The sequence below is a fragment of the Neofelis nebulosa genome, chromosome 16, assembly GCF_028018385.1.
Source record: "Neofelis nebulosa isolate mNeoNeb1 chromosome 16, mNeoNeb1.pri, whole genome shotgun sequence".
Taxonomy (NCBI): domain Eukaryota; kingdom Metazoa; phylum Chordata; class Mammalia; order Carnivora; family Felidae; genus Neofelis; species Neofelis nebulosa.
The window spans coordinates 36,427,041-36,455,029 of NC_080797.1; the positions used below are offsets into that span (position 1 = coordinate 36,427,041).

The 27,989-nt window shown below is 36.9% G+C and overlaps 1 protein-coding gene across 1 annotated transcript; it reads left to right on the plus strand.

Annotated features, from left to right (window-relative positions):
* The first annotated feature begins 27 nt into the window (after positions 1–27).
* TOP2A (DNA topoisomerase II alpha) lies at positions 28–27,954 on the plus strand. The gene is made up of 35 exons (XM_058705453.1): positions 28–162; positions 1,012–1,167; positions 1,382–1,472; positions 1,737–1,800; positions 3,236–3,381; positions 3,535–3,632; positions 4,071–4,283; positions 4,674–4,847; positions 5,034–5,135; positions 5,249–5,386; positions 6,655–6,793; positions 7,997–8,154; positions 8,447–8,572; positions 8,829–8,939; positions 9,078–9,183; positions 9,275–9,384; positions 9,588–9,680; positions 10,507–10,621; positions 10,724–10,845; positions 12,358–12,506; positions 14,308–14,539; positions 14,732–14,866; positions 14,994–15,194; positions 15,371–15,566; positions 16,860–16,951; positions 17,053–17,217; positions 17,349–17,432; positions 18,635–18,817; positions 19,152–19,242; positions 24,586–24,738; positions 24,970–25,096; positions 25,216–25,259; positions 25,647–25,787; positions 26,346–26,545; positions 26,854–27,954. Exons 1-35 carry the CDS (start codon positions 142–144, stop codon positions 26,980–26,982), a joined length of 4,605 nt encoding a protein of 1,534 aa, XP_058561436.1. The 5' UTR covers positions 28–141; the 3' UTR covers positions 26,983–27,954.
* Positions 27,955–27,989: the final 35 nt, after the last annotated feature.

Genomic DNA, 27,989 nt, shown 5'->3' on the forward strand with positions numbered 1-27,989 from the left:
GGCGGGCTCCAGGAAGGTTCAAATGCGACTGGAAGAACTTTTCTAACCGACGAGCGTCTGTGGAGAAGCGGCTAGTTCCGTGGTGGCCTCGTGGGTCCCGCCGGTTTAGTCGCTTGCACGACCCCCTTCACGACCGTCACCATGGAGGTGTCACCACTGCAGGTATAGCTCGTGAAAGGGGCGGTCGTGGAGGTTCAGCGCGGCCCGGCATCTCTCTGGCTTCAGGCGAAGGGTTAGGCTCCGGGGCTGTGGTCCGATCGCTGCCGGCTGGGAGCCGGTATTCCGCATCGACCGGGTCTCCTGGGCTCGGCGGGATCGTGAAGAGGATAACACCACTTTATGGTGCTAGTATTGAAGTATTATCGGCTACTCTGGCTTCTGGGGTGTTGGGTTCTGTTTTACTGTCTCTAGGGTCAGTATTCCACTGGTCTGTATTATAATGGTCCGCGTGTGACTTTAAGCCGCACAGACAGATGCTTTCCTTTCCTTCCCTCCCGTTGAAAATGAGATTGATTGCCCCTGACCCTGGAAGGTGCAGAGCACTGCACGACGTTCCTATTGACGAGCCGGCAGGCCCGAGTTGCTTGGAATATGTCCCTTCTGTATTCAAAACGTTAAGTTGGCCAAGGATCGAATCGATGGCCTTCCCAAACTGATGCTGAGTAGAATCTGTTATGTGCCTGGGACATAGCGGGCACTCAGCAAATATTTGTGAAATGTATGAGAGAAGTGGGTGTATTTTATTGATGACATCTAAAACATTCAAGGAAACTATTTTCACGTCACGTGCACTTAATGTATGTTTATTCAATCCGACCCCTGGGAGCTTTGCTGCAAATTAACTTAAATTGCTGTGTTTGTACAAAACGATGTCAGCTCTACCAATACCTGGTAAGAGATTGTGATTTGTTACAGTGGGTAAGTCATTACGGTGGGTGTTCTGTTTTTGTTTTTGTTTTTAATAAGCCTCTGATTAAAAAACCCTTTTCTACAATTTTCTAAAATTGCTAGCCTGTAAATGAAAATATGCTAATCAACAAAACAAAGAAAAATGAAGATGCTAAGAAAAGACTGTCTATTGAAAGGATCTATCAAAAGAAAACCCAACTGGAACATATTTTGCTCCGCCCAGACACCTATATTGGCTCCGTGGAATTAGTGACCCAGGTAAAACCACGTAATGAAATGCAGTTACCAAGTGGTTAAGATGTATACTTTTCCAGGTTAATTTGCTATATACTTCAGGTATTTTTAGTGTCACTAGAACCAGCCTGAGCTATCCTATGTATATTGTAGTATTTAATCCAGAAGACTTTACAGTAATCATAAAACAGAATAAATGTAGGATAAAAGTAACCATATTTCTTTGCCTTATTTCTAGCAAATGTGGGTTTACGATGAAGATATTGGCATTAACTACAGGGAAGTCACCTTTGTCCCTGGGTTGTACAAAATCTTTGATGAGATTCTAGGTAAGTAAATTCTTTCACATAAAGATCAATCGGTCAAATCCTTCATAAGAAGTATCATTTCTAGCAAACCATGTAGCTGGCAAAAGTGGGGCAGTTTACTGGAGTCTAGCGATTTGAATTCTTTCCTAGAAGCAGCACTATGAATAAATGTTAAATTAATACCTGGGTAATATTACTCCTGTGCTGTTTTAGATTTTTTTTCTTTCTACATCTTAATGTTTTTAAAAATACTTTAATTGCTTACAAATGTGTATTTTCTTCCAGTCAATGCTGCAGACAACAAACAAAGGGACCCAAAAATGTCTTGTATTAAAGTCACAATTGACCCGTAAGTCTCTTGCATGGTCTTTTGTTTTGTTATAGCTCATTGTTACTGTTAGTTGCATTTGCTTTGCCTTGTACTAACATTGGCTTTCCCACCCCCACCCCCCTTACTTGCAAAAGTACAGAAAAGCAGAATGTTACAATGAACGATCTGTGATAACTACCACCCAGATCCAACAGTTATCAATACTTTGCTATATTTGCTTCATCTGTATTTTTTCTAAGTCATTTCAAAATAAATTACAGACATTATGACACTTCATCCCTAAGTATTTCAGTAAGCATCTCCAATAAATGCTCTGTCTAAGCATTCTGGAATCTAGAGCTTTTTCTTCTCATGATGCTATTCAAGTAGGAAACCAGCAGGTGGTGATAGAGAATAATTGGATCTAATGTTTCTGGTTATAAATGCTGGGTGTCCCTTTATGGATACACGGGTGCATGTTTCACCTTTTTATTAGCCTGCTCAGTTATGGCATAAACTATATTTTAGGTTCTTTGGAGGAAGTGTGTTAATGATGTATTTGACTGCTCCGAAGGACTTGATATCATAGTCTTTAAAAAAATGAGCTAGTTTTAGTCTTTTGTAGATAATCTTAAGCACTACTCGGAATAAGATCCATAGTGTGTGTCTGGTTATACCTAAAACTGTACTATCTTCTGAGAATTAACATAAAGTAGCTAAGAGAGAAATAAGTCCAAATAAATTTTTACCATTTTATTGGCCAGCAGGGAAGTTTACAATTGCTAATGTTTTTCCCTTTCATATTTGTTTTGCAATGTGCTTTGTTGGGTGGGAAAGCTAAGCAAGCTAGGGACAGTACAGATGATCCTCTTCAAAGCAGTATAATAGGGGTGCCTGGGTGAGTCGGTTAAGCGACAGACTCTTGATTTTGGCTCAGGTCATGATCTCACAGTGATAAGATCGAGCTCTGGAGCCCTAGAGACCAGCGTTCCACTATGTGTGGAACCTACTTGGGATATTCTCTCTCTCCCTCTCTCTGCCTGTCTCCCGCTTATGTGTGCGCTCTCTCTCTCTCTCTCTCTCTCTCAAAATAAAAAAATAAATAATTTTTAAAAAGCAAGCACTATAATAATATTGTTCCTGAATTTTGTCCTTTCCATTGGGCCTAAATCATTTCCCTTTGTTTATCCTAACATTTTAAAATTTCATATTTTTTTAGCATTATCGCTGTCTGCCCAGGTGTTGGAAAAGGATTCATTCTTTTTTCCTCTTGGCTCCTATTACAGGAGTGTCAGGAACTAAGCATGATGGGAAAGGTAGTTCATGCTGAATTTCAGAAGATACATACATGAAGAAGAGTCAATGAAATTGAGACTTGTCAATTTATAGATTTTAGAAATAATGATATTTAAATATGAAAATACTAAGCACTAGTTTACATCTGTTTTACAATAAAAGTTTCTTCTTTTCTTAGGGAAAACAATTTAATTAGTATATGGAATAATGGGAAAGGTATTCCTGTTGTTGAACACAAAGTTGAGAAGATGTATGTCCCAGCTCTCATCTTTGGACAGCTCCTAACTTCTAGTAACTATGATGATGATGAAAAGAAAGTAACAGGTAGAGTATTGAGGAAAATAAAGAACATATTGGTTGCTGAAAAAACACATCTTTTAAATGACTGTGGCATAAAAGTTAGAAATACTGGAATAAATCTCTATAATTGATTAACACTGACAGTGATAGCAAAGTATTTTACATTTATTTTCTCAGGTGGTCGAAATGGCTATGGGGCCAAATTGTGTAACATATTCAGTACCAAATTTACTGTGGAAACAGCCAGTAGAGAATACAAGAAAATGTTCAAACAGGCAAGTAAAGAAGTATTTTGTGCCTCCATTATAAGTTGTACTTCAGTGGGGTGCCTGGGTGGCTCAGTTGGTTAAGTATCTGACTTAGGCTCAAGTCATGATCTTCCCGTTCATGAGTTTGAGCCTGGCATCGGGCTCCGTGCTAACAGCACAGAGCCTGCTTAGTATCCTCTCTCTCTGCCCCTCCCCTGCTCATTCTATCTCTTTCTCTCTCAAAAATAAATAAATAAACATTTAAAATAAATGAATAATACTTTAGCAATGTATAACAGCATTAATGGTTGGTTTAACTCAACAAAATTTATAAGCTATTAAATCATGGGAAATTATTCATGAACATATATTAGGTTATTTTTTAGGACTTATAAATTTGTGTTTAGTTCTAGTTCGTTGTGAAAAGACTTGAATTTTTTCTCTTTCCTATTTTTTACTTGACAGACGTGGATGGATAACATGGGAAGGGCTGGTGAGATGGAACTCAAGCCCTTCAATGGGGAAGATTATACATGTATTACCTTCCAGCCTGATTTGTCCAAGTTTAAAATGCAAAGCCTAGACAAAGATATTGTTGCACTAATGGTCAGAAGAGCATATGATATTGCCGGATCCACTAAAGATGTCAAAGTGTTTCTCAATGGAAATAAGCTGCCAGTAAGTATTTTCTGGGGTGTTAAGGACAATGAAAGACTTTATGTGGTCATCATCAGAGGCAACACTGATTTTTTTTCTCATTTTATATATATATATATATATATATATATATATATATATATACATTTTTTTTTTTCTCTGATCGCTTCTTGGATACACTCCTGAAAAGAAAACAGTATGCCACATCTTTTTACTTAGCTCTTTTAAACTCACTAAAGGAAATGTCATTCTCAAACAGTCTCCTAAATAAATCCTTTTGTGCCCTTTAAGACCATTCTCTTATGCCCATTAGTGAACATTATTTCACTGGTTTTGAAAAATCCTCATGGTCTATCATTGAATACTTTTTACAACTTTTTTCTAATACCATAACTTTTAATTCCTGTGCAGGTAAAAGGATTCCGTAGCTATGTAGATATGTATTTGAAGGATAAGGTAGATGAAACTGGCAATCCATTGAAAATTATCCATGAACAAGTAAACCCCAGGTGGGAAGTATGCTTAACAATGAGTGAAAAAGGCTTTCAGCAAATTAGCTTTGTCAACAGCATTGCTACTTCCAAGGTAATTTTATTTTTGTATTAATCATGATTTATCTTTACACAGAAGTGTTACTCTTTTATATAAAATGAATTTGAATATTTGGCTACCTTGGCATAAAGAGAGCTAAATTAAATTGTTTTCAATATTTGGTCATTATTATAATTTTGAGGATCCTAAGCTTTACAATTTGGTATTTTTCCCCATTAGGGTGGCAGACATGTTGATTATATAGCTGATCAGATTGTGACTAAACTTGTTGAGGTTGTTAAAAAGAAGAACAAGGGTGGTGTTGCAGTAAAAGCACATCAGGTATGGTATTTTAGCCTGTTTTTTTTTTCTTCTTCTTCTAAAGACAAGGAAGAAGAGAAGGGCTATAAATAAAACTTAAGTTTTTAGTGATGTAATGTCAACTTTTCCTGCAGGTGAAAAATCACATGTGGATTTTTGTGAATGCCTTAATTGAAAACCCAACCTTTGATTCTCAGACAAAAGAGAACATGACTTTACAAGTCAAGAGCTTTGGATCAACCTGCCATTTAAGTGAAAAATTCATCAAAGCTGTGAGTACTTAGACGGATATAAGAAATAGAAGCACCTTGCTTTATTGTCCATTGCCCTTCCCAGCCCTGCAAAAACAAAGATTCTTCCCACAGGTCTTCTGCCTCTGAAAAGGAAATAAAAAGTAGCTTTCACCTCATTGGTCTTACTACAGCCTTAGTTACCATCCATATGCTTAAATTTCCCCATTACATACCACCATTTCGTTTAGATCACTTCTGAATTCAGCCCATTTAACTGCTTTCCAAACATTGAATGCCTAACGTTGCCTCTCAGTTGACACATACAAAATTGACTCCGTTTTCTTTATACTCACTGACCTCTATACAAAGAGCTTCCCCAAAAACAAAACTATTTCCTGTTTTAGTAAAAGGTTCCAACTAAACACTAGTAAAAGTTTGCATAAACAAAGGTGGGAGCCTTCTCTTTACCCCCCTGCCTTGTCTCTAATCCAACCAGTAAGGTATCCATCTTTGGGGTACCTCAATAGCTTCTCACTATCATCTCTTTTCTATATTACTATAATAGATTTTTGATGTTTATAACATTTCAGTCCTTTTTTTGTAGTGCTCTTGAGTAATCAAATAAAAACAGTTCAAATTCTTTAATGTGGCCTATAAGACCCTGACATCTCCAACCTCACCTCAGTGCACCTTTTTCCTATGTTACCTAAGCTTCATCCTACTGGCTTCAAATTACTCAGAAGCATTAGTACTCTTCCTTCCTTACAGCTTTTTCACATGGTAATCCTGCCTGGAATGCTCTTACTTAGCTAACTACTTTAGATCTTCAATGTCATTTCCTTAGGAAAGCCTTTACTTTCTACCCTTCTCCCCAACTAAGTTGGTTCCATTATAACAGTGGACGTACATTATTAGATATAGCACACTTTTCACTTATCCATAACACTCATCACTCTTATAATTTCTCATTTTATTTCCATCTTCCTTGTTGTATCTTAAAGTCCATGAGGACAAGGACCATGACCAATTTGTTTTAACCGCTAGATCTCCAACATGGATCTCAGTGCCTAGCACAATGTTAAGTGTGTAGTCAGTATATATTTATGGAATGAATGAGCCCAAAGGAACCAGTTCCCTCAGTTATGATAACCTAAGACAGGAAGACCTGTCATCCAATGTCTGGAAATTATTTTTTTGCCTCTTTTTAAATATTGAATTATTATTATTTTTATTTTTATAGGAGCTTACTTGTATTCTAGAGTTCTGACAGAACTCTTCTTCCCTAACATGAATCTTATCATTTTCAGGCAATTGGTTGTGGTATTGTAGAAAGCATACTAAACTGGGTGAAGTTTAAGGCCCAAGTCCAGTTAAACAAGAAGTGTTCAGCTGTAAAACATAACAGGATCAAGGGAATTCCCAAACTCGATGATGCCAATGATGCAGGTACACAACTAATAATGTTTCCAAACTTCAAAACTTTTGGCTCAGTTATTTGTTTTACTCATTAACAACATTTCCTTTGACATGTAATATTCAATGGAATATTTTTACTTGGTTAAAAATCAACCAATTTGGGGCGCCTGACTGGCTCAGTCAGAAGAGCATGCGACTTTTGATCTCAGGGTCATAAGTTTGAGCCCCACACTGGGTGGAGATTTACTTATTAAATAAATAAATTAACTAACTTTATAAAAAGGCATCACTTTAAAAAAAAATCTGCCAATTCCCTGTTACTGAACATTTAGATCATTTCTAATTTTTGGCTATTACAGTAATGTTGAGATGACTATTAAGAATATAAAATAAGAATATCTATATAGTGATCTATTACCTAATGTAGAGGAGGAAAAAGTTTTCCTCAGCTCTCTTAAGTCCCTGGCTGGGTCTGAAAATTAAACTGATAAAGACAGGTTAATAGATGAAAAGCATACAAATTTATTTAATATAAATTGTACTGGACACAGGAGCTTTGGGTCTTCATAGGAAAATGAAGACCCAAAGAAATGGTTAAACCTGAGGGTTTTTTTTTACGTCAGGTTTGAGGAAGAGTGAAAAGATATGATAAGGGCAAAGAGTATGAACTAAGTATAGTAAATGGGGAGGAAGCTCCGTGAGGCCTGTTCGTTCAGATTCTTTTCAGTGTCACTCTGGGAGATAAGAATGTTCCTTTCGACTCTGGTATATGGAGGGCACCTCTCACATGAGGGTTTCATGATCTGTTTCAATTCAGCTTAAAATATTCAATATGCCACGTGCCCTATTTTGGGTATTATGTTCTGAACCCCATCACTAACATTTTTTAACATAATATATCAAATGAATGTTCTATAACAGTATAAATATCATGAGAAATGAGTCTAAGAGGGATGCCTGACTGACTCACTCAGTGGAGTGTGTGACTCTTGGTCTCAGGGTTGTGAGTTCAGGCCCCATGTTGGGTGTGGAGATTACTTAAAATCTTTTTTAAAAAGAAAAAGAAATTAGTCTAAGAAACTAGGACTTTTTTTTTTACTATGAACTTTAGTTCTAATATATATCTACTTATTAGTGTTTTATCATAAAACTATTAATAGCACATATCTGAGTTAGTATATTTGAGGTTCAACTAAATGTGCCAAGAATTTAATTTGTGTATTTTTATTTTAGGGGGTCGAAACTCCAATGAGTGTACACTTATCCTGACTGAGGGAGACTCAGCTAAAACTTTGGCTGTTTCGGGCCTTGGCGTGGTTGGGAGAGACAAATATGGGGTTTTCCCACTTAGAGGAAAAATACTCAATGTTCGAGAAGCTTCTCATAAACAGGTAGAACCATCTTTAGAATCTAAATCCAGTTTTATAATACAGGATTTTATGCTCATACTTCATTCCTTCACTGGCATTTTGAAATATATTTCAGATATTTATTATTATTTTAAGAAATTGGGTACATTGTAGCATATCTTAACAGATCTTTCTGACTTTACCTAATGTATAGGCTAATAACTGAAAATACTGAAGCTCAAGAAAACCCAAACAATAAATAGTGTCCTATTTCTTTGTTCTTTTCAAATTTATAAACAAAACATTACCTTTTTTTGGTATATGTCTATTTCAGATCATGGAAAATGCTGAAATTAACAATATCATCAAGATTGTGGGTCTTCAGTACAAGAAAAACTATGAAGATGAAGATTCATTGAAGACTCTTCGTTATGGGAAGATAATGATTATGACAGATCAGGTCAGAATTGCTTTCAAATATTTTAGATTGTTAACACTAAATTAAACATGTCTTACGGTTATTGCTTTCCTCCTATGTAAGGAAATTACTTAACTTGGAGCTATAATCATCACATATATATATTACATACTAAATGAGCAGATTTTCTTTTTTTTAATCCCCATAGAAAAGTTTTTGAGAAATTACCAGTAGGTCAATCATTTGTTTTTGGTCTCAAAATAATTCTTTTGTGTTTTGGCTTTCCAAATATTTCTAGGACCAAGATGGTTCCCATATCAAAGGCTTGCTGATTAATTTTATCCATCACAACTGGCCCTCTCTTCTGCGGCACCGTTTTCTGGAAGAATTTATCACTCCTATTGTAAAGGTATATTAACTTCTAAATTACCATAATGGATATTTTAAGGCCCTAGTCAACCCTTTATACACTTATAAGCCCAGTGGTGGACAGTATACAGGGGACCTAGGAGTATACAAAACCATAGCAATATCTTCTTTACCACAGGTGTCTAAAAACAAGCAAGAAATGGCATTCTATAGCCTTCCTGAATTTGAAGAATGGAAGAGTTCTACACCAAATCATAAAAAATGGAAAGTCAAGTACTACAAAGGTTTGTAAGAAAACCCGTATAGAACTTCTTATTTTGTTATATACCATTGTACAAGATTATATGGAGTAACTTAGTATTCTTGGCTGTATAGGTTTGGGCACGAGCACATCAAAAGAGGCTAAGGAGTACTTTGCAGATATGAAAAGACATCGTATTCAATTCAAATATTCCGGTCCTGAAGATGATGCTGCCATCAGCCTGGTCAGTTTGAGTTCTGTTTCATACATACATTCTGGTTTTGTAAATCACTACTTTAGCTAGTCAATTGAAACATAAATTTTTATATAATAGAATATGGAATGTTTTTGGTAAGCATATCTTAGAGAAAGGGACCATATGTTTGCTTAGTTTGTATACAAGAGATATTTTAGAACCTATTCGTATCAGTTTTTTCTAATTTGTAGGCCTTTAGCAAGAAACAGATAGATGATCGAAAGGAATGGTTAACTCATTTCATGGAGGACAGAAGGCAACGGAAGTTACTTGGCCTTCCTGAGGTAAAAAATCTTACATATCCTACAAAATGATGACTAGTTATTTCAGTAAAAAATTTGATAATGGATAACTATATAAATGTGATTGTTTAGACTACTACATAAATGTTTGTGGCCTGAAAGAAATTGCAAAAGCAATGCACTTTTTCCTAATTGTGTAGCAATTACATTGGCTTTATCTTTAAAACCTGTAAAATATGTCTGCATAATTCTGTATCTTTGAGAGACTTAAGAATTATCATAGAAATAATATGCTGACAATAGCCAAATTATGGAAAGAGCCAAATGTCCATCAACTGATGAATGGATAAAGAAATTGTGGTTTATATACACAATGGAGTACTACGTGGCAATGAGAAAGAATGAAATATGGCCCTTTGTAGCAACGTGGACGGAACTAGAGAGTGTGATGCTAAGTGAAATAAGCCATACAGAGAAAGACAGATACCATATGTTTTCACTCTTATGTGGATCCTGAGAAACTTAACAGAAACCCATGGGGGAGGGGAAGAAAAAAAAAAAAAAAGAGGTTAGAGTGGGAGAGAGCCAAAGCATAAGAGACTCTTAAAAACTGAGAACAAACTGAAGGTTGATGGGAGGTGGGAGGGAGGGGAGGGTGGGTGATGGGTATTAAGGAGGGCACCTTTTGGGATGAGCACTGGGTGTTGTATGGAAACCAATTTGACAATAAATTTCATATATTGAAAAAAAATAATATGCTGAAAGATTTTTTTGGTGTTAAATATTGTTAAGACCAGTGATCTTTTTTTTTTTTTTAAATCTTTTTTATTTTAAACTAGATCATGTAATACTCTCTTTGGTCCCTCAGGATTACTTGTATGGGCAAACTACCACATATCTGACATATAATGACTTCATAAACAAGGAACTTATCCTGTTCTCAAATTCTGATAACGAGAGATCTATTCCATCTATGGTGGATGGTGAGTTCCACTTCGTTAGCCTGTTTCTATCATACACAGAGATCAATGTCCAGAAATGGCTAAACTGAGGATACTAATATTTGCACTTCTTTCATTTTGAAGGTTTGAAACCAGGTCAAAGAAAGGTTTTGTTTACCTGTTTCAAACGGAATGACAAGCGAGAGGTGAAGGTTGCTCAGTTAGCTGGGTCAGTGGCAGAGATGTCCTCTTATCATCATGGTGAGGTAAACACAATCCATAATGTTTCCAGAAAGCATTATAACAGTAATACCTGTAATATCATTTTCCAAACACTTAATGAGAGTACTTAGTGATATGAACACTGGTTCATCCACAGTAGAGGACAATTTGCTGAAATCTGTCAAATTATGAATGTGTTTACCCTTGGACCTAACAAATCTATTTCTAAAAATAATATCCTGATAGGTTACTCATAAATCTGCAAAGATCAATATTCAGAGATATTTAGTGATGTTTAATATAACTGATTCTAAAATTTAGACATCGAAAATGGCTATCAATTGGCAAATTGTTTTAGATTGTGACACATCTATGCCTGGAGTCAATGATGTAACTGAAGTAAATCTGTGTGTACTAATGTTGAGAATATCCAGCCCATTGTGTGTGCAGAGAAAAAGCCAAAACACTACCTTAAGCAAAATGTCTACAAGGGTGTCCTCCCAGTTGTTAACTTTGGTTATCCCTGTCAATTGAAAAGGACAACTGTTCAATTTTTTATATGTCTGAATTGTTTGACTTTACACAAACATATTCCTTTTTATAGATTTTGTGATTAAATTCCATTTTTGCATTCACCATATGTATACATATTTTTAATGTTATTAGTTTTTGAGAGAGCAAGCAGGTGAGGGGCGGGGTGGTAGGGGAAAGCCATGGAAAGAGGATCCGAAGCCCTCTCTACACTGACAGCAGCGAGCCTAATGCAGGGCTGGAACTCACAAGCCATGAGATCACGACCTCTCCTGAAGTTGGACACTCAACCCAGGCACCCATGCATTCAATGTTTTATTTATTCTTGAGAGAGAAACAGAGGCAGAGCATGAGTGGGGGAGGGGCAGACAGAAAGGGAGGCACAGAATCCAAAAGCAGCCTCCAGGCTCTGAGCTGTCAGTACAGAGCATGATGCGGGGCTCAAACTAACGAGCCGCAAGACCATGACCTCAGCTGAAGTCAGATGCTTAACCAACTGAGCTACCCACGTGCCACAGTTTCTAGTACTTTAAAATGTAATGATTGTCTTGCTTGTCACTTTCAATCAAAATGTTCACACAACAAACATTTGTTGAATGCTTACCATGCACCAGGTATATATTTAAAAATCAAATATGTTCTTTACTTCAAAGTATAATCACAATTTAACCAGAGGACCAACATGCATTCACGCAACTACAGAATAAAGTGATGCATGCTAGAATAGAAATGAGCAAAGTGTTGTAACACAAAGGTGGAAATATTTCATTCTGCTGAGGGTGAAGAGAAGAGCTATGCCTTCAAGGTTAAGTAGGACTTGATAAAAACTATTAGAAGGCAAGAGCCCTCAACTTGGAGCCAGAAGTCTTAGGTTTAGGTACGTCTGCCATGTATTTATCTGGGAAGAATCAATAAACATCTATGCCTCATAAAACCGTACACAATTATAGTGAGGTTTAGTTATAATGATATTTTTATTATTAAGAGCCTACAAATCAGATTAATGAATCTTTTTCCACCTCCAGATGTCACTAATGATGACCATTATCAATTTGGCTCAGAATTTTGTGGGTAGCAATAATCTGAACCTCTTGCAACCCATTGGTCAGTTTGGTACCAGGCTGCATGGTGGTAAGGATTCTGCTAGTCCTCGATACATCTTCACAATGCTCAGGTGGGTATGCTTTCAATTTCTAGTGAATTGCCATTTCTAATTTTGAAATAATTAGTTGGCCAAAAATATATAAATTCAGTTAATCAGAAAATGTGCTTTAGATGTAAATGCTTAGAGTATTAATTTTTTTTTAACTAGCTCATTAAAGTTTAATTATGCTACTCTTTATGATCAGTAGAAAGTCTAAATTCTATTTCAGTTTGACAGCCATGCCTTTGAATTTCTTAGTTGTTTCCTTGCCAAACTAAATGTTTTTACTTCCGTCTCTTATGTTTTCTTCTCTTTCATCCTATTGAGCAGTGGTTCTCAACCAGGATAGATTTTTGCACTGCCACCCCATCTCCCAGAAGACATAGTAGTGTCTGGAGACATTTTTGATTGTCATGACTAGGGCAGCTGTGCTACATCTAGAAGGCAGTGGCCAGAGATACACCCTATGATGCATAGGACAGTCCCCCACAGCAAAAAATAATCTGACCCATAATGTCAATGCTCAGGTTGAAAAACCGTGCTGTGGACTTGGAGTCAGAGTAAAGAGTTTAATTCCTCTGAAATACCACAGCTGAAATCTTACTTCCTTTCTAAGTCTATGGAAAGTACACTATGAATGGTCGATTTTCAGCTGTCACCTTATTTAACCTTCCAGCAGCATTGGATACTTAATCACTTCACCCTCCTTGAAACTCTTCTTTATTTGGACTCTAAAACACTAGACTGTTGGCTTTCCTCATTCGTCTTCTTGGCTGGTCTTTCTCATCTTCCCAGCCTCTAACTTCTGGCCTGCCCCCAAAGCTCCTTCATTAGCTCTCTTTCCACTAGCTACACTCAACTTCCTATCCATGGATGATAGCCCATCCATCTAGACTCACAGTCCCAACCTGAATCTCGTAGAGCTGCCTACCCTCTCAAAATTTACTTCTTGGATATCTTATAAGCATCTCAAACCGAAGTCCAAAACAAAATTCTTAGCCTTCCTGTCTCAGTAAATGGGATGCTATCGTTCTAATTCTCAGACTAAAAACCTTGTAGTCACCTTTTTTCACATTGGTATCCAATTCATCAGCAAATCCTATGGGTTTTGCATTAGAAAAATACTAAGGCATTCTGTTTACCTAAAGTATTTTAATATAGTCTACCATCCTTCTTTCGTTCTTTATCCTTCATTCTTCATCCTTATAGTAGCCAGTTGATTTTTTTTAAATAGGCCACTCTGGTTCAGAACCTTCCAACTGCTTCGTTTAGAGCAAAATCTAAAGGACCTACGTGATCTATGTGCCCACTCCCCATATGGTTTGATTCCATCTCATACTATTGCTGTTCCGAACACACCTGGCCTCTGCCTATACACAAATGTGCCAAGCACACCTTTCAGGGCCTTTAACTTACTAGTCCCTCTGCTTACACTACTCCTTCTCCAGATAACCGCATGATGGCTCATTCTCTCAATTTCTTCTCTGCTCTAATATTATCCTTTCAGAACGTGTGACCGTTCCTTAGCACACTCAATCACTTTTACCTACTTTTTCTTTGTTCTTAGCATTTACCCCACCACCTGACAAAATGTATGTGCATTGTCTATCTCCCTGTAGTAGACTGTGAGCTCCTTAGAGACTTTATGTCTGCAGTGCCTAGCACATACAAAGCGCTCAATAAATACTGTTAAACAATTACTGGTCAGCAATTAAAGCCAAGGTAATATGGAAGGTTTTATGCATAGATATGAGACAATACTTGTCCTTCACAAGTTAAGTATCAAAGCCAGTATTTTTATAAAATAACATTCTTTGATTGTTTTCTTTAGCCCTTTGGCTCGGTTGTTATTTCCACCAAAAGATGATCATACATTAAAGTTTTTATATGATGACAATCAACGTGTTGAACCTGAATGGTACATTCCTATTATACCCATGGTGCTGATAAATGGTGCTGAAGGAATCGGTACTGGGTGGTCCTGCAAAATCCCGAACTTTGATATTCGTGAAGTTGTAAATAATATCAGGCGTCTGATGGATGGAGAAGAACCTTTGCCAATGGTAAGTATTCTGTGTGTATCAGGATCCTTCGTTTTTATCTGGTTTCAATTCATCAGGCTATATGATTAAAGAGGACACATAAAATTTATTTCATACTTTAATATTCATTAGATTTATTGTTTAATGCTGTGGGGATTTCTGTTTTTAGTGTCACATTTAGAAAACCTGTTCTTCTTTAAAATACCAATTTAGCTTCCGAGTTACAAGAACTTCAGGGGTACGATTGAAGAGCTGGCTCCAAATCAATATGTGATTAGTGGTGAAGTGGCTATTCTTAATTCCACAACCATTGAAATCTCAGAACTTCCCATCAGAACATGGACCCAAGTACGTAACTATGGGTTTTTTTCATTGATTTTTATGATCAAGGAAACACTTTGTACTACGGCTTGTTAAATACTCATAAGCCTGTGTTTTAGACACTTAACAAAAAGATTATTCTATCTTTCTTTAGACATATAAAGAACAGGTTCTAGAACCCATGTTGAATGGCACTGAGAAGACACCACCTCTCATAACCGATTATAGGGAATACCATACAGACACCACTGTGAAGTTTGTTGTGAAGATGACTGAAGAGAAATTGGCAGAGGCAGAGAGAGTGGGACTACACAAAGTCTTCAAACTCCAGACTAGTCTCACATGCAACTCTATGGTATGTCTTATTTTAGGAGAGATTCATATGTTTCAATTTGTATTAAAGATCCACCAGTTTTAAAAGGATATCCTAGAATACTTTTATATTTCCGAAGAATAAATTCATTTCTCTAAAACCATTAAAGTTTAGCCAGTTTATCTGTTCTTGTCTCTAATCTTGTTTTTCTTTTCTAGGTGCTTTTTGACCATGTAGGATGTTTAAAGAAATATGACACAGTGTTGGATATTCTAAGAGACTTCTTTGAACTCAGGCTTAAGTATTATGGATTAAGAAAAGAATGGCTACTAGGAATGCTTGGTGCTGAATCTGCTAAACTGAACAATCAGGCTCGCTTTATCTTAGAGAAAATAGATGGCAAAATAATCATTGGTATGTTTTTGGAATAATAACTGTCTATACAATTATGCCAAACTTTAAACATTTTTAGAGAGAATAATAGTGGGGAGGGAGGGCAAAATCCATTTAGTTCAGCTGGTTACTTATACAAGCATTTATTTTAAATACCTAGGCATTTATAGTTTGAAAAAGATAGCTCTTCTTAGACTATCTTGAGAAATCAATATTTAGTTGACATTTAGAATAGAGAGCTAGAAAAAGTACCTGTGTAAAGAGAAGAGAAGTTAGGTCTGTCTGATAGGGAAAAAAAGAGACTGGAAGGAAGCTTATAAATGGCTTATATTACAAGTAAATTGTGTACTGAAGACTGAGTTATGTCTCAGAAAAAAAATTTTTTTAAAAGACCTTCTAGAAGCACCTAAGTCAGGGTTTAAGTAACCAGGAAGTAAACAGTTTTGATAAAAGCTGGAGTATAAGGAAGGTTAAAAGAAATAGCTCAACCCTGTCCAGGGCTAAGTAGGAAAGCTAGGTAACTAACTTATGGGTCATAGGAGCAAGTCCCAAAACATGGCAACATGAGTTCCTTGTGATCACAGAATAATTTTCTGGCGGTACACAAAAATGTTTAACTTCATAGTTAAATGTTCAATTTCATGAATATTTTTAAAACTAATAACATTAACTGTCAGCTCCCTAATTTCATAAGACTGTTGCTTAAGGCGAGGCTAAAATGAGTAATATTGGACATGACTCAAAGAAAACTAAAAGGTTGTATTTAGATGAAATAATGTGACTATCCAGTCTTCTTGAGTATAAAGATGTAGAGGGCCTAAACATGTAATCTGTATCAAATTAATTAATAAAAGATGGCACTCAGAAATTCATTCTGAAATATCAGTAGCTAGTAATTCAATATCCCTCAAAGAGTAATAAATTGGCTGCAATAGTCCTTGGAAGAGAAAAAGGAAATGGATGCAGCATGGAGAAGCCAATGGTTGGGTTGGTGGCACTAAAAACTTGCCCAACGAAATGTTGAAACGTTAATAAGGGAGTATAATTGAGGTAGAGACTTATCAGAAATAAAGGTATGATTGTCTTCTATTCTTTTAAGAGTTATGATTAGGTTAACAGTCTCATACATGATTTGACTGCCTGCCTTGTGGTAATTTACATCCACAGTGGTTTGGGGAGAAGACTTCTCTCTATACCAGGATATACAAATTTATGTAAGACAAAGACCATTTAATTTTTAGTTTTAATCTTTTGAATTAATATGGTACAACTCATGCTCAAACCCATTATCTATGTTTACTTTTATTTAAATAGAAAATAAGCCAAAGAAGGAATTAATTAAAGTTCTGATTCAGAGGGGTTATGATTCTGATCCTGTGAAGGCTTGGAAAGAAGCCCAGCAAAAGGTAATCTCTTGGTTAGCATTTTTCTATGTTATTAAAGACTGTGTATAATCTGTCTCTGTTTCACATGTCCTGTTAAAGCTACATTTTAATTCCTCCTTTAGGTACCAGATGAAGAAGAAAATGAAGAGAGTGACAATGAAAATGAAGCCGAAAAGGGTGACTCTGTAAAAGATTCTGGACCAACCTTCAACTACCTTCTTGATATGCCTCTTTGGTATCTCACCAAGGAAAAGAAGGATGAACTGTGCAAGCTGAGAAATGAAAAAGTGAGTTATTGGTAGAGGGTACATGTCGCTTAGTTGTTTTAGTAGTGAAAGTAAAAACTGCTTCATGAAAATTATGTGCTATTTATTTATGCCCATAAATTAACTCTTAATTTTCTGACTATCTTATGAAGGAACAAGAGCTAGAAACATTAAAGAGAAAGAGTCCATCAGATTTGTGGAAAGAAGACCTAGCTGCTTTTATTGAAGAGCTGGAGGTGTGTCGTTTATAATGTCTGCGTTAGAGTTTTTGTTTTATTTTTTTAATTATTTTTAAGGTTATTTATTTGTTTTTGAGAGAGCGAGAGCGAGCATGGGAGAGGGGCAGAGAGAGGCGGGGAGAGAGAGAATCCCAAGCAGGCTTTGCACTGTCAGCACAGAGCCCGATGTGGGGCTCAAACTCACAAACTGCGAGATCTTGACCTGACCGAATCAAGAGTCAGACGCTTAACAGATTGAGCCACCCAGGTGCCCCAAGAGTTATTATTAATGAAATAGTACATTCCAGCAGTATACCTCTTTGTCAAGAAATTTCACAATTGGCAAATAGAAAGGATATAAGAGGCATAAGGAAACATTCCAAGATAACACATAAAAGAACGGATTGTTAGGATAAAGTAAATGATACTGGGAAGCATACTACCTAGAAGGTTTTGGACAAAGAGAGCAAAGGGCAAGAGCTGATTTCTGACTTATTGAAACTGAGAAGATAAAGAATTTAAATGTGTAAGAAGACCAACCCAGTCCCCCAAGTCAACCTAAAAGGACAAAGATATTTACCTTCAGGATTAGCTAATCAGTTTCAGAAGATACTTTGTTACCTAAATCTCACTAATTTGCTTTGTTTTCCAATATTATTTTAAGATAAGAAAAGCATTTCATAAACTAAGTTATAATGCTTACCATGCAGTTTTATATTATTACACTTAGGTATGGATGTACAAGTAGAGTTCCACCCTTTCTCACTTCTTATTTAAGGTTACAAATATGTATATATGTACCTATGTATTTTATCCCTAACCCAGTTTCCCCTTTTTATCGTCAGCAGTTTAAATGGTGGAATCAAAAGTAGAACCCAATCTTCTGTCTCCACACTTGTCAAAGTGGGCCTTAGTTATATATTCACTATTATTGGTGATATACTTAGTTGTATAGTTTATCACAAATTTACCTTAAGATGTGGGGTGCCTGGCTGGCTCAGTCAGAAGAACATGTGACTCTTGATCTTGAAGTCCTGAGTTCAAGCCCCACACTGGATTTAGAGATTGCATACATACATAAAATTTTTAAAAATTTTTATATCAAGATGTACAGATTGAAATCAGTTTGACTGTTGCCTTTTATTCTATTCCTATAACTAGCCTAGATTTTGTATTGTCTTTGTTGGCTTATAAACTTGCTTTCTTTTACCCCTTTGTAGGCTGTTGAAACAAAGGAAAAACAAGAAGAACAAATAGGACTCCCTGGGAAAGGGGGGAAAGCAAAGGGGAAAAAAATACAGATGGCTGAAGTTTTGCCTTCTCCATGTGGGAAAAGAGTCATCCCCCGAGTGACCATAGAGATGAAAGCAGAGGCAGAAAAGAAAATTAAAAAGAAAATTAAGGTAATACTCTTGAAAAGTTATACACTAAAATACTTGAAACCTATTTCAACTTAAAATTGAATAAATGATATTATAAAATTTCTAAGCCCATAGTTTGTAAGTTATCCTATATTTAATCAAAACTTGTCTTTCCTGTGAACCTAATTTTTTTTTTTTTTTGGTGTTTAAGTATCTTGAAAAAGTCATGCCCATACCTTTATTCATAGCTCTTAACCAAAACTTAAAGAAAAAAATCACTCTTTGACCAGATATATATTTGTATATTTGACCTTACATTATTCCAAACAATAAGTTGACAGAACTTGACCATCTTTGTCTTGCTCTCTCTTATTAGAGTGAAAACACTGAAGGGAGCCCTCAAGAGGATGGTATGGAACTAGAAGGTCTGAAACAAAGGTTGGAGAAGAAACAGAAAAGAGAGCCAGGTATTAAAACGTTTTAAGTAAAATGTATAGAGTTGAGATTAAATTTTGTCTGTTACCTAGTATATTCTGCATACATGTTCAGTACTAACATGATGGAGGACTATGTCTGAAGTTTACTTGAACCTCCCTAACACTGTCCTTGGATTTGATTTATTTTAGAAGAGATCATTTTGAAATAATTCGTTAATTTGGCAACTTGAATTCCTTAGTTGGGAATCTAAAGAAAACACACTCAGTTTATTAGATTTCACTTTCTAGCCAGTTAAAAGGCCTTGATGTATATTATATAAAGCTTCTTGAGAACAGTGAGCACATCTTAGTCATGTTTGTATTATCCCTATAGTTGAATACCATATAACCATGTCTGGGTTATAAGTAGCACCCAGTAAATTAAATTTAAGAATTTTACTACACAGGGACGCCTGGGTGGCTCAGTTGGTTAAGCGTCCGGCTTAGTCTCAGGTCATGTCACAGTTTGTGGGTTCGAGCCCCGCATTGGGCTCTGTGCTGACAGCACAGACCCTGGAGCCTGCTTCAGATTCTGTGTCTTCCACCCGCCCCCCCCACCCCTCTCTCTGCCCCTTCCCAGCTTGTGCGTGCTCGCTCGCTCTCTCTCTCTCTCTCTCAAAAATAAATATTTTTTAAAAAAGAATTTTACTAGCCATTTGATTATGCCCTCACTGAGTATCTACTTTTTTTAACTTCTTCATTAAGATATTCACATACCAGGGGCGCCTGGTGGCTCAGTCGGTTAAGTGACCGACTTCAGCTCAGGTCATGATCTCACAGTTTGTGGGTTCGAGCCCCACGTCGGGCTCTGTGCTGACAGCTTGGAGCCTGGAGCCTGCTTCGGATTCTGTGTCGCCCTCTCTCTCTGTTCCTCCCCCACTCACACTCTCTCTCTCTCTCAAAAATAAATAAAGATTTAAAAAAATTAAGAAAAAAAAATTCACATATCAAATTCATCCGTTTAAAGTATACCTTCAATCATTTCAGTATACTCAACAGTTTTAAAACACTTTTTTGTCCCAAAAAGAAACACTTTACCCATTAATGGTCACTCTCTCTGTTTCCTCCCAATTTCCCCTCCCCCTATGCAATCATTAATCTACTTTCTGTCTCTAGATTTACTTACTCTGGACATTTCATATGAATGGAATCATATATACGTGGTCTATTGTGCCTGGCTTTTTTCACTTAGCATACTTACAAGGGTGGTCCATGTAGTAACATGTATCAATACTTCATTCTTTTTTATTGCCAAATAGTATTTCACAGTATGGATATACATTTTATTTGTTCATTGGTTGATAGGTATCTGGCTTGTTTCCACTTTTTGGGTATTGTGAACACTGCTATGAACATTCACATATAAATATTTACGTGGACTTCATGGGTTTGTTTGTTTTTAAGTAGGCTCCGCGCTGGGTGTGGAGCCCAACCCAGGGGCTTGTACTCACGACTCTGACATCAAGAACTGAGCTGAGATCAGGAGTCAGGTGCTTAACTGACTGAGCCACCCAGGTGCCCCCGTGGACTTAATGTTTTGATTTCTTTTGGATAGATACGTAGGAGTGGAATTGTGTGGGGTGATAGGATTTTTTATGTTTAACATTTTGAAGAACCTTCTGCACTGTTTTTCAGAGCAGCTGCACCATTTTACATTCCTTCCAGCAATGTAGAAGGGTTCCAGTTTCTCCACATCTTCACCAACACTGTTAATTCATTGTCACTCTTTTTCATTCTAGCCATGCTAGTGGATATGAAGTGGTTATCTCACTGTGGTTTTGGTTTGCATTTCCCTATTAGCTAATGATTGAGTTGAGTATCTTTTCATGTTGCTTGTTGGCCTTTTATATTTCTTTGGAAAAATACCTATTCAGACCCTTGGCCCATTTTTTAAAAATCTTTTTTCTTAATGTTTATTGAGAGAGAGAGGGAGACCCAGAATCTGAAATAGGCTCCAGGCTCTGAGCTGTCAGCACAGAGCCCACCTAGGGGCTCAAACTCCCCGCAAGATCATGACCTGAGCCGAAGTTGGATGCCCAACCGACTGAACCACCTAAGCGCCCCTTTGTTTTTATTAAAAAAAATTTTTTTTAATGTTTATTTATTTTTGAGAGAGACAGAGACAGAGCGCGAGCTGGGGAGGGGCAGAGAGAGAAAGGGAGACACAGAATCTGAAGCAGGCTCCTGGCTTTGAGCTGTCAGCACAGAGCCCAACGCGGGGCTCAAACTCACGAACTGCAAGAACATGACCTGAGCCCGAATTCAGTTGCTTAACTGACTGAACCACCCAGGCACCCACCCCCCCCAAAATTTTTTTTAATGTTTATTTATTTTTGAGAGAGAGAGAGTGCGACAGAGTGTGGGGGTGGGGTGGAGGGCAGAGTGAGAGAGAGACACACAGAATCTGAAGCAGGCTCAAGGCTCTGTGCTGTCAGCACAGAGCCCTATGTGGGGCTCAAACTCACGAACTGCCATATCATGACCTGAGCTAAAGTCCAACACTTAACTGACTGAGCCACCCAGGCAGCCTGCCCATTTTTTTAATTGAGTTGTCTTTTGTTGTTGTTGAGTTTATTGTAGGATTTCTTTATGTATTCTAGATGCCAGTCCTTTATCAGATACATAATTCTCAAATATTTTCTCCTATAGATTATTTTTTTTATTTTCTTGATGATGTCCTTTGAAGCACAAGTTTTTTTTTTTTTTTTAACTTTTCAACCTCTAAGAACAGTTTATTCTATTTTTTTTAATTTAATTTACTTTTTTAATTTACATACAAGTTAGTTGGCATAGAGTGCAACAATGATTTCAGGAGTAGATTCCTTAATGCCTCTTACCCATTTAGCCCATCCCCCCTTCCACAACCCCTCCAGTAACCCTCTGTTTGTTCTCCATATTTAAGTCTCTTATGTTTTGTCCCCCTCCCTGTTTTTATATTAGTTTTGCTTCCCTTCCCTTATGTTCATCTGTTTTGTATCTTAAAGTCCTCATATGATATTTGTCTTTTTCCAACTAATTTCACTTAGCATAATACCTTCTCGTTCCATCCTCATAGTTGCAAATGGCAAGATTTCATTCTTTTTGATTGCCAAGTAAGACTCGGTGTGTGTGTGTGTGTGTGTGTGTGTGTGTGTGTGTGTACACACACACACACACACACACCACATCTTCTTTATCCATTCATCCACACACCACATCTTCTTTATCCATTCATCCATCGATGGACATTTGGGCTCTTTCCATACTTTGCCTATTGCTGATAGGAAGCACAAGTTTTTAACTGTGATGAAATCTAAGTTATCTTCTTTTTTTCCTTTTGTTGCTTGTGTTTTTGGTATCATATCTAATCTTTTGCCAAGTCCAAGGTCATGAAGATTCACCCCTATGTTTTCTTCTAAGAGTTTTAGTTTTAGCTCTTACTTTTAGGTCTCTGATGAATTGTGAATTAATTTTTGTATGTGGCATTAGGAAGGAGTCCAACTTCATTCTTTTGCATGTGGATATCCAGTTGTCCCAGCACCATATTGAAAAACCTTTTTTCCCTATTAAATTATCTTCACCCTTGTCAAAAATCAGTTAGTCATAAATATTAAGGTTTATTTATGGATTCTCAACTCAATTCCATTGATTGATCTGTAAATCTAACCTTGACTGTCTACTTTTTTTTTACTTTGAGATAGCATGTGCGAGAGGGGGAGAGAGGCAGAGAGAGAGAGAATCTCAAGCAGGCTCCGTGCTCAGTGTGGAGCCCGATATGGGGCTCAATCCCACAACCTGAGCATGACCTGAGCCAAAATCAAGATTCAGACACTCAACCAACTAAGCCACCCAGGCGCCCCAAATATCTACTTTTAATAGATAATGTGTGCTCAGTTCTGTGGGGAATGAAAAGATGAATAAAACAGATGAAAACATCTTAGTATCAAACTAAAGAAGTAATAAAAGCATGCCAAATTGTGCAAAATTATATTAACTTTAAACCTAGCTAGCAGCCGGTTAGCATATGAAACCAATGAATCAGTTGAATGTTTTGAGCATTCATGTTCCCATTACTCTCAAATAATGTGAGGGCACAAGAAGTGGGAGAGCATGGTGTTTACCTTCAAGAGGTTTATCAAGAAAGTTAAAGCAATATATACTAGCCATTGTAGGAACTGAGAGAAAGGCGAGATCAGTGTGGGTGCATGTACATTGTAGAGGCTTTGTGAGAGAGGTAAAACCTGGGTTACAGTCCTGAAGAGTGGATAAGATTTAGGTATTCTAGATTAGGAAAAGAAAAATGGGCATATAATATGCATGGGACAATGAGAAGACCTCCTCAACGGGGGCCGAGGGACACACTCATATTGGGAAATATTAAAAAAACAGAACAAAAAAACTTAAACTAGATGACAGAGAGATAGAAAACCAGATTGTTGGAGGATGCTGGATAAGATTAGATTCAACTAGGAAATCTGAGGTAGATAGGTATACTGACAAGAATATGAAGGATGGTATAAGATCAGTGAGGGTGCTGCCCTTCTCCTCTTTGGGCCAGGACTAGTGACTTTAAACCTCCTTACTCGGCCGTTAAACACCCTCAGGGTTTCATCCTAGCCATTCTTTTCTGTTTGAATTGTCTCCCTTGCCTTGACTTCAACAATAACCTTCTGTTGATCTTGCATCTATTCTTGCCCCTTTCCAATCACTACCCTGCAACCTGAGAGAACTTTTTAAAATTCAAATCTGGTTATATTGGTTCCCTGTTTAAAACAAAATCCTTGGGGTTCCTGAATGGCTTAATCCGTAGAGCATGCAACTCTTGATCTTGAGGTCATGGGTTCAAGCCCCACATTGGATGTACAGCTTACTTAAATAAGTAATAAATAAAAATTTAAAAATGTAAAGGCTTAACAAGACCAGGCTTAACTCTCCCTGCAACTTCTGTTTTCTAGCCATAATGGATTTCTTTCATTTTCCTAAATGTACTGTTTTCCCCACAGGTCCTTTGTACATGCTATTTTCTGCGCTGTAATATTTCATTACCCACTTGCCTTCAACTAGTTCATTCTAAACTTGAGGTCTCAGCTCAAGCATTTCTTGGAACAGTCTTCTTATTTAAATACATACACACATGCCTCATACCCTACATAGACACATTATATTTATTTATGGGATTAGATGACCAAGCTATATAAGCTCAATTGGAAGAGGGACTATATCCGTTTCCATTCACCGTTGTATTCTCAATACTAGCACAGAGCTCAATAAATACTTGAAAGATGGATGGATGGTAGATGGAGAAAAGTGTGGCTAAGAATATATGAAAGTGGTTAATTCCTATCTCCCTTCTAGGTACCAAGACAAAGAAGCAAACTACGTTGCCATTTAAACCAGTCAAAAAAGGAAAGAAGAGAAACCCCTGGTCTGATTCAGAATCAGATATGAGCAGTAATGAAAGTGACTTTGATGTTCCCCCACGAGAGATAGAGCCACGGAGAGCAGCAAGTAAGCACAAGCGAACAACATGCTAGATATGTTGCAAGATCTGGGCCAGTGTATTTCAGGGCACAAATCCCAGAAATTATTATATACTAGAGTGATAATTACTAAGTTTTTAAACTACAGCATCTTTTAGGATATTAAACTAAAGCTTAAATCTTCATGAATTGTTATAGCAATCTGTGAATTACATATTTCTGTTCCCCTCTTTTATTCTTTGATGTATGTTTTTTATAGCAAAAACCAAATTTACAGTGGATTTGGATTCAGATGATGATTTCTCAGATTTTGATGAAAAAACTCAAGATGAGGATTTTGTCCCATCAGATGTTAGCCCAGTTAAGACCAAAACTTCCCCACCAGTGTAAGTATCTTCTCTAACATGAATCTTATCATCGTGATTGTTGTCAATAGTCAATGATACATTCTTTGACACATGTAGAATTGGTTGTCAGGATGTTGATGGTTTCTTCTTTATTCTAGACCTACTAACAAAGAACTGAAGCCACAGAAGAGTGCCACATCAGGTATGTATTTAATTAAAAATAGTGAGATGTCTGCTTCACTGGGGCACTTGGGTCTAGTGGGTTCTAATCTGGACTACGTTATCCGAGTCCTGCCTTGGAAGATAAATGTGGGTTCTTGTTAGCATTGCGTTGATGTTGTTCATTAGGGTTAGTTTTGCACAGAAACAGGTTCTATACTTAATATACTGAAAGTCATCACATGCTTGCTGGGTGCTAGAGGTACAAAAAATATCTGCTGATGAAGAATCCAGAAATTAGAACAAAGTTGTAAGAGTATGTTTTAAATATTCTAGAAAAGTCACAGACTTGGTATTTAAATGGGAACTCAGAGAAGGAAATGGATTTTTGTGTGTTGCTTATATGTGCTATTTTCCTTTCCATTTGAAGTAATGGACCTTGATGCTGGTGGTGCCAAGGACAGTGTACCACCTTCTCTAGATTCTCCGGCCGCTGATTTCTCAGCTGAAACTGAAATCATAAACCCTGTTTCTAAAAAGAAGGTAGCGGTGAAGAAGACAGCAGCAAAAAGTGAGCCTCAGTCTTTCAAAAGGGTTAATGTTAGGATTAAGAAGCTGGCTACCACAAATGAATTCAATTTTTTATTCCCAAAAATTACTATTAATATTGAAATTAAACCTTTCCCAAGTGAAAGCAAATATTTAGATCTTTGTGATCAAAACTGGTGGTCAGAAGGTCTAAAATCAGCATATATCTCAAAATGCCAGGTGTTATCTATCTCATTATCTATGACAGGGATAAGGTTTATAAACAGTTGCAAAGGTTTAATGTAAAACATACCTATAAAAAAATTAGATGCTGAGGCTCCTGGATGGCTCAGTTGGTTAAGTGTTCCACTCTTGATCTCAGCTCAGGTCTTGATCTCAGGGGCATGAGTTCAAGCCCCGCCTAGTAAAATAGGAGCCTACTTAAAAATACTTAAGAATAGTTTTGATTCTCTAATGCACTTTCAGCTCTATTAGATTTTTTCCTATGTTAAATGTAAGCATTCAACAGCTTGCTAAAGAAAGTCCACAGTAGAATAATCCATCTAGCGTGGACATGATGAATGCCTGTGTTGACTTGCAGGTCAGTCTTCCACCTCCACTACAGGTGCCAAAAAAAGGGCTGCACCAAAAGGAACCAAAAAGGAGCCAGGCTTGAATTCTGATGTCTCTCAAAAGCCTGATCCTCCCAAAACCAAAAATCGCCGCAAAAGGAAGCCATCCACTTCTGATGATTCTGACTCTAATTTTGAGAAAATGATTTCTAAGACAGTCACAAGCAAGGTGAGTATCCTAGTTCGTCTGTTTGCTATAGCTGTTTTAAAATGCATAATTAAGATTTGCTCTTAATCTGACACATTTTTTAAGAAAATAAATTTAAATCTCCTAATCCATTTAGCTTTTACTTACTGTATCACAGTTACATTTAAAAATATGCCACTTAGTCAATGAGAGACTAGCCTTAGATCTATTTCTTACTACTTATTAGAAGGTGGGAAACTTCTTGAATTATAGTCTGTTGATATAGTTTTTCCAGTGAAATGTTGCTGTCAGACTAACATTGTGCAAATTACATGGACTTCCTCTTGTAGAAATCAAAGGGGGAGAGTGAGGATTTCCATCTGGACTTAGACTCAGCTGTGGCTCCTCGGGCCAAATCTGGACGGGCAAAGAAACCTATAAAGTACCTCGAAGAATCAGATGAAGATGATCTGTTCTAAAATGTGATTATTTTAAGTAATGGTCTTATTGAGCCCAAGACTGATTTTAGAGTTACCTGAATCCCTTAATTTCCTCCCTTCTGAATTTCATTTGGGGAAGGTAGTTTTAATGCCGAATCATCAAAGTGAAGTGTGTAAAGCCCAAGTATCCCTTCCCTTTTTATAATACTGTCTAAATAGTGACCACCTCATGGGCATTGTTTTCTTCTCTGCTTTGTCTATGTTTTGACTGTCTTTTCTTTTGTCTTTAGAATCTGATTTTAAATTCTTCTGGACTCTAGAGATAGTTGTGTGGTCACTTCAGCATAATACAGTTTACTGACCATTCATTAAGCTAAAATTGTTATAAAAGTGTCTATTCTGCCTCCTTTCAATTTCCTACTTTCCGTAAATATGAGATAGAGCATGATTAATTCTGTTTTACCTTAAAATTTAGGTAATTTTCCATCAGATAGAACTTTATAGTTCTAATACAAATACTCCCCACTCAGCCTTTTATGTGCTGAATTTCTGCTCAAGCAATTACTCATATTCTTTATATCCTTTTGAATATTAGCAGAGGCTGAAGAAAACACCTTGGCTGTGTCTGCATAACCTCAACACAGTCAATAGGATGAAGAAAATTAGACCATAAGTTATGTGACTATCTCAGCTCTTGACTTGTCCCCTTGGGCTGTCTCCAAGTCCAAATCTCCCAAAGAACAAATGTCTAGGGAGCACTGGATTGCAGAAAAGTGGAGGACAGCATTCAAAGATCTTCTATGAGTGCCATACTCAGCAGTGAGCAGTTATAACCACTTTGGGAAATCTCTATAATTTTCAACTTACAAACTTTTTAAGGCCTTTCTGCATTTTTACATGTTGTGTGACTTGAGTGGTGTTATCAATGTTTTTGTAAATATTTACTATGTTTTTCTATTTCACTTAATTTCAACAATTTTGTACTTTAATAAAATGTTCTAAACATTGCAACCCGTTGATTGATTGCCCCTTTGGGGGGGGGGGGG